The sequence below is a fragment of the Microtus pennsylvanicus genome, chromosome 6 (assembly GCF_037038515.1).
Source record: "Microtus pennsylvanicus isolate mMicPen1 chromosome 6, mMicPen1.hap1, whole genome shotgun sequence".
Taxonomy (NCBI): Eukaryota; Metazoa; Chordata; class Mammalia; order Rodentia; family Cricetidae; genus Microtus; species Microtus pennsylvanicus.
Window position 1 is genome coordinate 10,205,948 of NC_134584.1, and position 15,352 is coordinate 10,221,299.

General features: G+C 43.8%; 1 protein-coding gene across 3 annotated transcripts in view; it reads right to left on the reverse strand.

The window, feature by feature from the left end:
* The window catches only part of Sema5a (semaphorin 5A), a 427,200-nt gene that overhangs the window by 260,317 nt on the left and 151,531 nt on the right, over positions 1-15,352 (reverse strand). For all 3 annotated transcript variants that reach the window (XM_075975776.1, XM_075975775.1, XM_075975777.1), the window contains one exon: positions 11,935-12,132. In XM_075975776.1, coding sequence (XP_075831891.1) covers positions 11,935-12,058 — 124 coding nt within the window. In that variant the 5' untranslated portion in view covers positions 12,059-12,132. The remainder of the gene's footprint in view (positions 1-11,934; positions 12,133-15,352) is intronic.

Here is a 15,352-nt window from a genome sequence, read left to right on the forward strand (position 1 = left end):
CACCCTGGGCTACATGAGATTGAATCTGTCTAAAAGAGAAACAGAGCCAAGTGGTGGTGGCTCACACTGTTAATCCCAGAGAAGGGAAGTGATATGGCTGGGTAGAGAGAGGAATATAGGGCAGGAGGAGACAGGAGCTCCACATACAGTCTGAGGTTTCATAGAGATGGCATTCAGTCCAAGGACTTATAGAAACAAGAGTCTATTCAGACTGAAGATTCCATAGAGGTAAGAATTAGTGGCCGCTGCTCTGCTTCTTTGATCATTCAGTTTTCACCACCTGCCCCATATCTGACTCTGGGTTGTTATTATTAAGGCCAATTAGAATTCTCACTAGGGAACTCTTATGTCACTTGCCCAAGTTCATACGCTAAGGCATAAAACATAATTCTAACACCTCATCTCCTAAGTATTTTTTTCACCACTTCTCAAGAGAAGGTTTAAAATGACATTAAGTAGCCAGAACAACCTCTTGAGATTTATAGATCAACTTCAATACAATATTTCTTCTTAAAGAAGAGTAGGCCAGTAAATTCATGGAATATTTGCAAATAAAAATACATCACCTTGGCCATTGACAATCAAAGTATTTGAAAGACATTCATTGGTAGTAGAGTTCCACCGCGTAGGTACACTCATGCCAGGTTTGGAGACTTTAGGACCCGTTAGCTCTTGTCTCTACCCCGCAATTTTCATTGGCTTCCTGTTTTCTCATGCTGAAATCTCATGTCTCCAGTTTCTAGCCTGATGAAAAGGGTCCCAATTATGCTGGCTTAGTATGTTTGCTGCTGCATCTCTCCAAAATCTGTCCTCTGACTTGGCTCAGGGTCGACTCACCCCAACTCATCTCATTTATCTCTACAGTCGTCTCCCTAGATCCCTCAACCAAAAATAAGACTTGAAATGACACGTGTACCTCCCACAGGTCTACTTCCAGCTAAGATTGTTCCTCAAAATCCAGGTGTGCTTATCAAATGCTGAGCTCTGAAACTCCTCACACAATACCTCTACTGAAACATTCACCTCACTCAGCATTCTGTGGCTCAAACAGAGAAGGCTGGAGTCATTCTTCTTTTACAAAACACACACACACACACACACACACACACACAACACGCACAATGAATGCCAGGACTTTTGATTCTGCCTCCCAAATAAATAGTCTCGCTGCTCCTCATGCTGCCCACTGAGGTCCTCATGCAAGCCAACACGGTCTCCAGCTAAGATTCATCACTACCACCCACTTCGCTGCCCTGCTCTGAACTATGCATCCTCCTGCAATCCAGTCCATCTTTAGTATAGCAGACCAAGCAATCCTTTGAAATCTCAAAATATTACATCATCCCATTACCCAGACTTTTCCCATGCAGTGTCAATCTTTCTAAAAATAAAAAAACAAAATAGTGAATGATTCTAATTGACAGCTCGTGAACTTAGGAGCCTGACTCTGCTAGTGCGTTTTAGAAGCTGTGACGGAGATGGGCACCGTGGAGTCTGAGATGAGCCTGTGGCTGTGCCCCTGTCTCTCCAGCTTCTGTTCTTGTCCTACGCCATGCACAGAAGGTAAGGAGCTGGAGCCATGGCCAACACCCTGTCAGTTTCCAGAGCAGAACAACAAAAGGAGGTGGCGGAACAACAACGTGCCACGTATTGTATAAAAAGGGAATGAAAAGAGGCTTATAACATAAAGAGAGGGTGCGTTTTTAAGTAGAGGAGAATGCTAATCACATACTATGTATTGTTTTATTTTTACACAGTACACAACTATGGACCATAACTACCCGTCCATTTAAAAGAATAAATAAACAGAAGGAAAGATCAAATGGGGGCTGAGAGGCCAAGGGAAACTGTCTGATACACCTAGTTACCATGGTGACAGCTACAAACGTCTCCTTTTAACCCACCACTGCTTTAGATTCTCTCTCAGTTCCACATGGGAGTCTACTCAGTATCAGCTTATTATAGTCTGTCTCCCTAATAGAGCAGAAAGTCGGTGTGGGCCAGGATTTATCTCTGCACTGCTGACTGCGGCAACCCCAGTGGCTGAAACAATTTCCAGGACATAACATACACTCACTAAATATTGGTTGAATTATTAATGAAATGGACCTCTGTTTTTATCTTCAAACAAGCAGAAGCTAAAATGCTCCCTGGGCTAAAACAAGAACACTTAGTGGGACAAAAATCAAAACTACAAACAAGAATGATAATCATTAATCATCTTTGGATGGCCACTGGAAGCCCTTGCCCCGGCCACTCTGGGCATCAGGGTCTTGCTTCATTGATTTTAGCTAATAGGCTTTGCAGTCTGTAAAACACGCTGTCCCGAAGTCCTTCCAAGGTGGGAATGGTCAAATAGCAACACAAATCTCTTTTGAGCCTGAGATGGGAGGACTCCTTCCATCTGGCTGTAGCGTACACATTGTCATTATGAATGTCACCATGAGCTAAGCAATGCTCTCGGCTATGAGTAGGGAAAATTCCTTTTTGGAAGAGGGACCTGAGATTAGAAAAGAGAAACTTAGCATTTCCAAAACTTTGAGTCTACCCCTTGGCTCTCCTTCACTTCATATTGAGAGAGACCAAAGAAAACAAAAGTTTAAGTCTAGAATAAGTTAGAAAGCATGCTAGGAATATCTAGCGAGCAGTGGTGCTCTCCTCGTCCCCCTGGTAGCACAGACTTCTCAGCGCTGTGGTGTGCACGGTGAAATAAAGCTCTGCCCCTCAGTTGTAACCACAGCTGCTTTTTGTGCTCAGCTATTATAAGAACGACAGGATCCAAGCAAAGGCCTACCTAATTAAAACCTCCTTTCATTCATCCGCAGCTCTTCCCTCACAGAGTAGGAAGGCTGTGTTTAATCCCTACTAGAAGAAACAAACAAACTGCCCACTTAATGTGGAGAAAGAACACAAGATGCTCAAAGATAAATAAAATGCAGTCATGTGTTCAAGTCCAGGGCAGCAGTTTTCAATCAGAGTCTGATGATAGCAATAGAAAATCTTCATCCCAGGGCACGTTTGATCATGGGGAGTAACTTCACTACAGAGCAGTCTATTTGAAGTCATAAAATAATCTAAGCATTGTCCCAGTGACAGAAAGTAACCAAATATACCTCAAATTGTGTTCAAAGACAGAACAGAGACACATGGACAAAGCCGCTGCTCATCAGGGGCTGTAAAATTCAAAGTAACGTGAGAGTTATCAATAATCTTCAAAACTAAAGAATGAGCAAGCAGTTCTTCAGCCCAGGCCCCCATACGCTCGTGGCTGACAAACCGCACACTTTCTAAGGCTCCATTTCTACAGATAGAACACTAGCGACATAGTTTAAAATCAGAAGGGCTTTCCAAATAGCTGAGGACAATAACCAATGGGCAGTGCACTTAAACTTTAGTGCCTTCATTTGCAATTTGCTTTGTACATTTTGACTTTGGGAGTTTGACATGGTATCACACGAGGCTTTCAGGACTGCATGCGGCCACAAAGGACAACTTGTTCCCGGGATGAAGGACTACTGAAGGATCCTTAGTGATGGTGTTCTGCTCTAAGTGAACACTTACGTCCTGTACTGACACCAGGGAACAAACACGGTTTATAAAAACTCAATTGCTACAGAGAAAACCATTCCATTTCGGACCACTGTCGACTCTAGGCAGCCCTGTGTTTTATTTTGAGACACTTCATATGAAACTGCTAGGTTATACATTTAGAGTCAGAATTTTGTTATTTATCACAAAATAATCAAACCTTCAATTCGCCTCCCCCAGGCTCCTGAGCTGTGAGGAATAGAAGCAGGCACCACTACTCCCAAGTGTATACAAATATTGAAGACATTAAAACTAATTACTGTGATACATTTTAACCCACTAAAGTTCCTAATTCCTCCTCCTAGGGAACAGGAACCATCTTGCAGTCCCAGCACGCACACCTCTAAAGGCCACTCTGTGGGCCTGAGACTGGCCAGAGATGAATATTAAATGCCCTTTCACCACTGGCTTACCAATTATCATTTTGAAGGCTATGAAGCTTCTTGTGGTAGATTATAAGGGTTCTTAAAATCATCTGTGTGAGTCCCTTTCCTGGCAACAAGAGCACTGAATTCTATAAGAGAACCCGAACCCAGGCAAGACCTTAGAATCCAGCCATGTTTTGTTTTGGTATTTTCATCTTATTGGGTTTTTTTATTTATATGTTTTTATTTTCATTTTTTTTAAAAGATAGAGACAAATAGCATGAAGTTGGGTGGGTAGGGAAGATCTGTGAGTCATTTTGTGAGCGAAAAGAATATGATCAAAATGTAATGTATTAAAGAAAAAAATGTAAAGACTCCAGTCACCCAAAACCCAGAGGAAAAAAACCCACAGTGTTGATGTGTACATTGGGACTTATAAAACATGCATCAAGCCATGGGACACTCAATAAAACATTGAAAACACAAAGTCAAGGAAACATGGAGATGGGGAAGTCAGGAGGAATGGACTCATGAAAATGTGGAACCAATGGACAAAGAAGGACATGGAGTCAATAGAGCTGGAGAACATATATGTACTTGTGGAAAAAATATATAATCATGGAACACACATAGATCCAGGGACACACACACACAGAGCCAGAGGTTGTGTACAGAACAGGGGATGCCCATGGAGTCAGGAGACAAACATGGAGCTGGGGACACAGATGGAATCAAGGGATGTTAACAAACCACAGACATACATGAAACTAGGGTGCATGCATGGAACCAGAGATCACACATGGAACTAGGGTACATGCATGGAACCAGGGTCACACATAGAACCAGGGTCATACATGGAACCAGGGGATGTGAATGGAACCACAGGACACACAAGGAGCCAGAGACATACATGTAGTCAGAGGCCACAGAGGGAAATAGGACTTATACACAGAGCTGGAGAACATACATGAATTTCGGAGACACACATGAACAAGGAAACACACGGAACTGGAGGACATTCATGGAGCCCAGCATGAATGATTCTCATAGTCCTTGAGGGTAACTGAGGTTACCCTGGCTGGCTGGGTTATGTCTTCTCAAGCTGTAATTGTAAGAGATGGCAGGCAACCTGTCCCAGCAGCCAGTACAAAGATGCCACACAGGACCAGCAGCCAGTACCAAGATGCCACACAGGACCAGCAGCCAGTACCAAGATGCCACACAGGACCGGCAGGCAGAGAATCTATGGGATGCCAAGGCAAGAGTGAAAGGAGGTGGGAAAGAGGACAGAGTGGTAGCTAATAGGGGCCATGGGACCTGGGGATCAGTGTCATGGGGAGGATTAGAAAGTAGCTCTCAGGGGAGGAGGGCAAGAGCTCCCAGGCAGTAAGCATGATGAAGTACCAGCACATTAAAAAGCTGCCCTGTGTTTTCTCATCATCATCTAAACAAAGCTATGCTTCAAACACATGCACAAGTACAATGTGAAATAATTACATGATTCAGAGAAATACAGGATCCATGAAAAATAATCACCCATACTGTGCTACAGGAATAAAAGTCCGCATTTAAAAACATTTGACCACGTAAGGCCCCATGTTCGGATAAGGTATCACTCCCCAGCTTGGTCCCAGTATTGTCCACGGCTGGAAAAGACAATCCCCCTTACTGCCCTTCCCATGGTCTGGGTGCAAGGTATTACTAATCCTCTGTCAAGCATCCATAAGCTTTTCCATAAATTCTGAAATAATTCTTAAGCGGATCAATACACTTGTAAGTAGGAAGAACACTACAAGATTACTAAGGAGTTAAAAATAAAGATTGCAGGGACCCGGGAGTGGAAATCAATAGTGCCCTGCCTGGTTCTGCAGGCAGAAGCAATCTTAGACATTAATACTAAATGCTTCCAACAAAGACCCTGATGAAGTGCCCCAAATTAGTCACGGTTTTAAGGCCTAAAACTCTGCAGAGAATGGAACGACTCACTTGTCTGTGGTCTTTCTTCCTTCGTAATGGCAAATACCTTGCTGTAAGTTCATTTCAATCAGTGGAGCACACTCTCTCCACAGTCAGCATGCTGGGTAAACTTGAATCAATAAACAAACGAAAACAGAATAAGGTACAATTGCCTCAAGTAGACTTGGAACATTTAAGGCTAATTCTAATGATGGTTATGGAACTCACTGAGCATGCTGAGAAACACGCTGCTTGAAGGGTCACTGTTTTTCCCATTTATTGGAACAGATGTTTAGGGAAATGACAAGCACATCAGTAGAAATAGAATGTTGGCAATGGGTCAGGGTGTTTTAGTTACCACTGAGCACACACAGATAAATCTTCCCGAGCATGCAGCCAAGGAGGCAGCCTTCAAAGCCAGCAAGCTAGTAGACAATGTGAAGCAAAGGACTTGGAGAGAGAGGAGTGGCAAGTCCTTCACTGAGGCTGGGAAACAAGACTGTGCCTGAATCTTCAGCCTGCCCCGGTGCTTCCCATCAAGACAGTGCTTGATGAGATTAAGGAACTGCATTGGCGTAAGATCCACTTCGCTAATAGCCTCTTACGTAGAATGTTGCCACAGCATAACACTAAAAGTCATGACATTTAAAATCAAGATTTTAAAGCCAGACCATCTAATTCCTTTGTCTCTCCCTTGCCAGTGTTGTAGGGCAGTTTCTCAAACTTCAGTGCATAGCTGGTCCTCCATCTCAAAAATGTGTTCTTGTGCTAAAGTGGAGACCAACAATCAGCTCCAGCGTGAGCTATTCTCATCACATCCGCAGGCAATCTTTTGTGGGTTCTGTCAGTAGGCTTTTCCTATGTTCAAACCCTCGCGTACTTCCGAGAGACTCCAGTCTCTTGGGCATCACCTGCCCACTCCCCAGGAACTCCTACCCCACCTCAACCCACTCTCTGTCCTGCATCCTGGGTGCTTGGCCCCCTCTCCCCAGGCCAGCTCACTGGAGGTGGACTCAGCTTCCTACCAAAGAGCCTCTCACCTGTTCAGGACCCCACCCACTCCCACCGCTCAATGGCTTGGCTACACTGAATCTCTCCCCCTCTCTTTTCTTTCTTTAGCCTCTTCCTTCACCTGGCTTCTTCCCACCTTCACTAAAAGGTTATTCAATAATGCTCTTTTCAAAGCTATTTCCTATCTTCCTGTCCCTGCACAAGTAACATTTTTATCTCTTTGGACCCTCACAGGTATCTTTACATGAAATATGTTTTACTTTCTCTTCCTACACAGCCCTGGTTAAAAACATAATATGGGCTATGCTAGGGCCACACAAAACGATGACCTTCGGTCTTAAGCAAAAGCACCTGCCGATGTGGGTGCCACAGTTTGAAATCTGTGTTTCCAGATGAACTGTTTAAGACCAGGTGATACTGTATTCAGCTTTCTCTAATACAGAGTACCTGGTAGAACAAGAGAAGACAGGAAAATACACAAGGAGATTGCAGAGTGTGTATAGCCTAGGAAACTGGGTGATGTAACCACAAACCAAGGCAGGCCATGGACTGCTGCTGGCCACAAGGCATGAAGTCTTCTCTAGAGTCAGCAGGGGAAGCATGGTTCATCTACCTTGTCACAGTGGCCTGCTGGCTAGCACATTGTGAGAGACAAGATCGTGAAATTACCCAGTTGGCAGTTGCAACAGCCCTAGGCAAGCAAAACCCAGACTATGAGTTCTTATGGAATGCAGATCACTGTTTGGCTTTTCAAAAGCACAAAGTTTCGACACTAGAAGAAAAGGCTCAGGACAACCAGGGCAAGGTACCTCCTCTGCCTTCCGGCCCAGGCTGAACTTGCACAATGCATTATCAGACTTTCATGGCAAACCCTGTCTTTAAAAGAATCCCTCACTGAGATATGGAGTGTCTTGCTGTTGACTAAATCCATCCTTCTGGGGCTTATAAGCTTCCCAGACCACAGGTATTCTACCCCTCGCATTTGCCTCCCTAAATAACCATATTTGGAGTAAACATCCAAGATCCTAGATATCAATGGAGATTCCTAGACACTTGGGTTCTCTATTATATTATATATTATTATTATATATAACTACAGCTCTCTTCAATTTCTAGAACCACGTCCATTTCTGATTTTCTATATTTGTGTTACCATCTAGAATTCAGTTTCTTCCTCTTGCTGCCTGTGATCACAGCAGAAGCCCCAGATGCTGGCCCTATGGCCACACATTTCCTTCCTCCCTGTGGAGTTTAATCTTCAGATATCTCTCCATGGCACACATATCGAAACCCCCACTCTTTATGATAGCCTTAGCCACTTCGCCTCCTTCCCTTTTACCTAGGATAAGATGCTGTGACTCATTCTGTTCTGTGTGTTTGCTAGGACCTGTGGGGCACATTCCCCCACTTCAGCACTTAAGACTTGTGCACTTCCTTCCTCTGGGATATCTGCCCCTTCCCGAGGTTCACAAGCTCCTGGCAGCCATCAGGGACTCAGCTCTGCCATGAGCTTTTCCTAGAAACCTTCCATAAATGATGCTGGGGCTGGGGCTGGGGCTGGGGCTGCCTGACCTCCATGCTCCTCTCCTGGGTTCCATGCACAAGACACAGACACCTAACCGAGTGTGATATGAAGGGCCTTTGGTTCTTAGACACTGGCTTCTCCTGAACTGAAGTTTAGCGCTGATGTTGTTGGCTACAGGCACTCATTAGATGTTTGTTACATGGTCACTAAAAATAGGCAACTTAGAGCTGATGGAGTGCTTGCTTAGCCCTGGGGGAAAAATCATTTACAACACTCTGAGATGTCATCTGTGAACTGTGGGGTGGACTCAGATGGCAAACCCTGACAACATACCCTGCTGGCACGGGTGCAGGGAACAAACCCTCAGGCAACGATACCTTCAACAGGCGGAATCTAAAATGTACAGCCAAACCACCCAGGCCCTTTTACTCTTTAGCCTAGAATTCCCAAGCCCTGGGATATCTTTTACTGCAACACTCAGAGATGGTATTATAATAGGACCAGAGCACAGCATAGTAGAGAGGGGCACCACAGGAAGAACACTGGTGTAGATGTGGACATTCTAGTGCCTGGGTTTAACCCATTGCACCAAATTGTACACACACCACCTTTTAGGAGAGATTCCCAGCTTTGATTATGTTTGTACGTGTATGCATCTTTGTCTGAGCTATGAAAGAACCATCAACCATGAAGAATAAGTAAAGCTTTATGTACATGTAGAGTGGGAACCCAGAACAGAGAATGGATAGAAAAGACAGATTTCTATGAACAAGTCTCATGCCATCAATTTTACATTAATTCTCTAAAAATGAAAAGCAAAATCTAGGAACTAAAATAAACTGAGTTTGGGGTTCTTGGCATGACATGGAAAATGAGATGGCTCTCCAGGACACCAAAGTAGTTATTTGGTTTTAATTTCTCAGTGAAGTACATACCATGAAGACCAAAGGAAAGAAGAAAAATTACCTGGAAAGGTTTTCAGTAAATCCCAAAACTAGGGATTGTGTGGAGCTGCTGTTGTGTAAATGTTGGGTGGTGGGGATGCATTGTAACAGAGAGTGATGGGTCATGCACTGTAATGACGGGGTGGTGGGCATGCACAGTAACAGAGAGTGATGGGTCATGCACTGTAATGACGGGGTGGTGGGCATGCACTGAACAAAGAGTGATGGGTCATGCACTGTAATGACGGGGTGGTGGGCATGCACAGTAACAGAGAGTGATGGGTCATGCACTGTAATGACGGGGTGGTGGGGATGCATTGTAACAAAGAGTGATGGGTCATGCACTGTAATGAAGGGGTGGTGGGCATGCACTGTAATGACGGGGTGGTGGTCATGCACTGTAATTACGGGGTGGTGGGCATGCACTGTAACAGAGAGTGATGGGTCATGCACTGTAATGACGGGGTGGTGGGCATGCACTGTAATGACGGGGTGGTGGGCATGCACTGTAATGACGGGGTGGTGGGCATGCACTGAACAAAGAGTGATGGGTCATGCACTGTAATGAAGAGGTGGTGGGCAAGCTGTATGTAAAAGGAAAAGAAATACGTGCTGCCCTGTGAAGGTACACAGATTCTGGGCACAGCAGAGAGAAACTGAGGCTAAGGTGGCAGATGTTAACTCCTTCGAGCCTAGAGATGACCTGGATGCAGTGGGAGCTCACGGGGCTTATCTTCATACATGTTTCACTAGGTGCTGTTCACTGAAGCGCCCTAACTGCTAGTGTTCCGAGCACCAGGAAGAACCATTCCCAGAGTGATCTGAGCATGTAGGTAAGAGAATAGCAGCACCTTTGACTCAAGAGACCCAAAGTTACCACTGAACTCAAGACCCAACTTCAGGATGCTCTCCTAGGCTGAAAGAGCATCATTCTAACATCCCCAGGGGCAAAAAAAAAGAACAATGAAAAAATCTATCAATTATATTAAATTCATGTATTGATATCAATCTGATCAAAGAGAAAGGAAATCAACAGGAAACCTAACTTCTCAGATCTCCTAGAATGACAAATGAGCAGCTCGATGTCAGGGAACCCACTAACTCGAGTAAAAACAACATGGAACAAAAGCCAGTAGTGGTGGGTAAGCTCAGCCCAGCTTTCCCCTCCCAGCTGCAAGGCAGTGGAGTTCAGAGCGCAGGCAAAGGAAGCTTGGTTCACGTGAAAGCATGCTAACTAGTAGATGGGGAGAAGATGGTGAAATGAGAGCAGCTCAAGCTTCTCCCATTAGCCAGTGGTTGTAAATCACTGCCAACAGCCACTGGACACTCTGCTTCACAGTCGGAGTCCATCGCTGTGGGGAGTCAAGGAAGATGTGAGCAGGGCTCTTATCAGGACCTGTGTCACTTGGAATTATGGGTTATAAGGGACACAGGAAAACTCGAATGACGCAAACAGGATGCCGTGAGCAGAAAGCACACTAGGTGATTGGTTCCATTGCTTTAAAAGATGTTTTATTTTCAAGGGAAATGAGAAAAATGCAATAAAATATTTAAAGACATCTAAGAACTATCCAAAAAAACTCTACTATTTGGTTTTCAGTAGATCCTTGTTTGACCCACAGAATTCACATCCTCATGAGACTGAAAATTCACTTCATGGTTTTAGGAAATGTTTTATTTGGAAGCCTTTCCATGTCTGATGTAATAATAACATCATAAAGTCCTTTCCATTAACAGCTGGAGACTGAAGTATTATAGATAAAATTACATGATATCCTGAATTTGGGTCAACATACTTTGACAGATGTGAGACAAATCAGGGGTAGGTATGTTAATGATACAAAATAGAACATAAATTAATAAATGTGAGACTTAGAGTATTTTTTTATTTCATATCAACACATGCACTCTGTGTTGCAACGCTTTACACCTAACAACAAACTGTTGAGTTGAGTCACTAAGATGTAGCATCTGATCTGGGCTGGTCGTAGAGGCTTTCTGGGGACATTTGGTTGTGTTCTCCTCGCTGTGAACTGTTCAAGTATCCAGGCCATCAAGACCGTACATAAATTTGGCACAGAAAAGAGTGAATGCACCTTTCACCCACTAACTCTACCACACTGAGAAGACACTGCAGACTACAGTGGATTGCACTGCATTGTGGTGCTAGATGGAACCCAGGGGCTCGTCCCGGCAAGACCCTGGCTTCATCAGGAGATGTCAGAAGAATTTTTCCCCTTTCCTGTCATTTTACTGTTTACTGCAGTGCTGATGCCATGGTTTCAGTCTTTGATTGGATGTCTGGGAGCCCTACAGCACCTGCTAAATGAAGATGGGACAATAACACAGTTTCTATCCTTACAATCCCATCTGGGATCCTACACGAGGATCTCAAGGGGAATAATCTCATTCTAAACAATTACCAGGTGCAGTCACTGCACAAAAAGGAACATCCATCTTCTATTATCTTGCAATAAACATGGGATTTGGGCTTATGTTATGGTCTTATTTCTTTCCCGTTATTCCTTATATCCTTATTCCTTACCTTTGTAGGAGATGACAGGATGTTCGGCTCTCTGGCATTGGGTGGGATCCTGGGTCTCAGGGCAGGCGAGTCTCCACACTCCCAGGCTTGAGAACAGCCATGCAAGGATGCAGGCTCCCTTCATGGTGGGCAAGGGGTCTCTGACTCTGGGAACGTGTCTTCTACGAAGCTCACCTTCTCCTCATGTGTGAAAAGTACCTACAACACACAAGAGAACAGTCCAGTGAACATGAGCTCATGTTTCGTTTCCTGGTGGATAGCATTTTTGTGAAAGTCTTACCACTAACTTGAATTTGTAATATGCGAAGACAAGGGATGCTAAAAAATACGAAGAGCTTATGTTTGATAGTAAGTTATGCTTCAGAGTTTGTGTGTGTGTGTGTGTGTGTGTGTGTGAGAGAGAGAGAGAGACTGCATGCAAGGCTATGTGTGTATTAGGGTGTGGGGTAAATGGGTGTGTATGTGTGTAGTATAGATGAATCTATTTGTTGTATATGTGTGTGAGCATATGCGTAGTACACATTGTGTGTATTTGGTATGGATGTGTGTGTATGGGCATTGATATCTGTATATTTGTGGATGTGTATATTGTTTATTGGTGTGTATATGGGGGTGTGTGGTGAGTGAGTATATGTGTACAGTATTGATATATGTGTGTTTGTGTGTTATATATGGGTGTGTGTGTATAGTATAGATTGTGTGTATGATTGTAGATGTGTATGTGTATTAGTGTGTGTGTTTAATGGTGTGTGTGTATGGGTATGTAATGTATAAGGAATATGTATGTGTATATGTATTTAGTAATGGTGTGTTCCGTATGAGTGCACATATGTATGTATAGGGTAAATTGTGTTGGTATGGATGTGGATGTGTGAGTGTATTCTAATGGATATGTGTGTATGGCTGTGGATGTGTGTGCATACATGGGTATATGAATGTGTGTGTTTATGACTATGGATTTGTGGGTATTGGTGTGCAATGTATGTGTGTGTGGAGTGAGTGTATGAATGTGTGCATGTCTGTGTGTGTGTATAGTATAGATTGTTATGTATATGGGTGTGGAAATATATGTGGTGTGTGTGTATGGGCGTGTATATGTGCATATTATAGACTGTGTGTAGGGGTGTGGAAGTATGTGTATGGGTGTGTGTGAATACATGAACTAAATCTGAGACAATTAGCATTTAAGCTCTCTTAGGTCACACCCCTCTTAAGGAGTGGTGATTAATTGCTGTGATCATTGTTGGGGCTTTCCTTGTAAGTCTGTCTTGGCCTGTTTGTGCAAACAGAGTTGACACGCAGTAACTCCATCACTCTTTATCATTCATAGATACTATTTAATAAGGCCACAGTCTTTGCCTTTTACCAACAATCTGGTTATTGATATGGCTCTTAATTCCTGTCAATCATCCTAATGGCAGTATAAATTTATGGATGATTTATCTGCAAAACCTGTGACCAGGTAGGAATCCAACAGAACAAAAACTGAGCAATCCCAGGTGGGGTAAAAGGATGAGGCTAGAAACTGAGCCACCTTCAAGACTGTGAACAAAACACACTCTAAAGTAAGGCAAACCTGTGCAAATAACTACAACCCAAGCTCTTAAGTTTAGAGGAAGTGAGAGTGCCTTGGGAATGAAGGCAGGGCGCCCCTGCCATTTAGAGGGATCAAGTCTAGGCTCACCAAGGATTCAGACTGGAATTTAATATTGAAGGATAAAGAGGATTTCAAACGACAGGGATTTCGGGAAAGTCGTTCCACACCAAGGGAAGAGGACGAGAAAGCATCTGAGGAGTGAGTAAGCAGGTGAGACACAGCAGTAAACATCAGTCCTAGGATTCTCTTCTGTACTTGGTACAGACGACAGGTAATACAGAGAGCAGAGGAAGAGCTTGGATATAGGTTATATAATATGGAAAGAAAATTGTGGTAAGGTGTAAGGTATTAACTGTTAGGCCACACACCACTGTAGCTTATTCACCCTGGAAGAAATATATAAGAAACAGAAAAATAAAACAGTCTGGTGAGGTAATTGTGGTGAGAACAACAGAACGTTGAATAAGTTTTTTAAAGTTACTGCAATTGTTCAGAGCAATGAAAGGAATTGGCTTTGGACATCATGAGGAAGAAACAGAGGCAAAGGATGGCTAAGAGTAAGTATGGCTGGTCAGAAGGGTCACAGAGTTGAAGTTGCAGCCCCTCCTCATCATGATGGGGCCCTCTGCCCTGTGAGTCTGGGCTGCTCTGTAGTGGCGCCGTGCAGCAAAGCACAGAACAGAAGTCACAGCTTCCAAAGGCCAAACCAGGCCCTACAGCATGACGGCCACCTCCTGCCATCCAGAATGCATTTCCCAAAGAATGGAGGAAGCAGAACAGAAATTCAGTTAGGTGGTATGGGGGCTAGAACACATAAAGCCCAGCCTTCCAACCACCATTGCCGAGATTAACCCAGAAGCACACTGAGGGTCCTCACGTGTGTCACAAAGTCAGAATAAATGCCCAGCTGAGCCCTGCCCAAATCCCCGAACACCAATATGTTATATTGAAATATATTACAAATGGCTATTGTTCTAACCTATTGGATTTTGGAAGTCAGGACAAAGTGACTCAAAGTGATATAAATGACTATTAGGATGGGACTGTTATTCATTTAAATAGTATCCACCGAAGGCCTGCTGTATATGAAACTATGGTACTTAATTTTGTACATCCTGAATGAATAGTATGAAAAATCCCATAAGCTCCAGCTCAGGTGATGTGGAAATTAATCAGAAGAAGCATAGAAAACCTGGAAAGGCTGAAATGATAAATGGGCTGATCATCATGTAGGGGAAACATGATAGGCAAGGAGGAGGCCATGTTAGATGGGAAAGAAGACTGGATTCTGCCAATAGATAGTCATCAGCAGCAAGTGGGGGTCTCCAAAGAAAAGGAAACAGAAGCCATGTATCAAGTAACAAAGACAGTAGCAGGCCAAGAGAAGTAAAGTATAACTCACTCTTACATGAGGTAGCCAAAGAAAATGCAACAAAATAAGATTAGCACTAAAAGACTCAGAATTTTTAGGCCTGAGAAAGCAATTTGGCACACAAGCACATGCTGAAATGTACTGTTCCATGCAGTGGCCTGCTGAGTGGGGGCAATTAAGAGTGATTAAGGCTATTTGCATGAGGGGAATTGATGACACGGAGAGTGGGATGCCAGACAGGCCACTTCAATGTCCTTGGCTTCTGCCTCATCCTCCCATGCACACCACCTTGCTCTGCTCTGCACAGCAGCATGAAGGATGCAGCAGAGGGACCCTCATCCGTCACTGCCCCTTGATTCCTGACTTCTAGCCTCAGGCACCAAGAAGAAATAATTTCTTTTCTTGGAGAAATCACCCAGTGTCTGAGATTATTTTATAGTGAAGGGGGA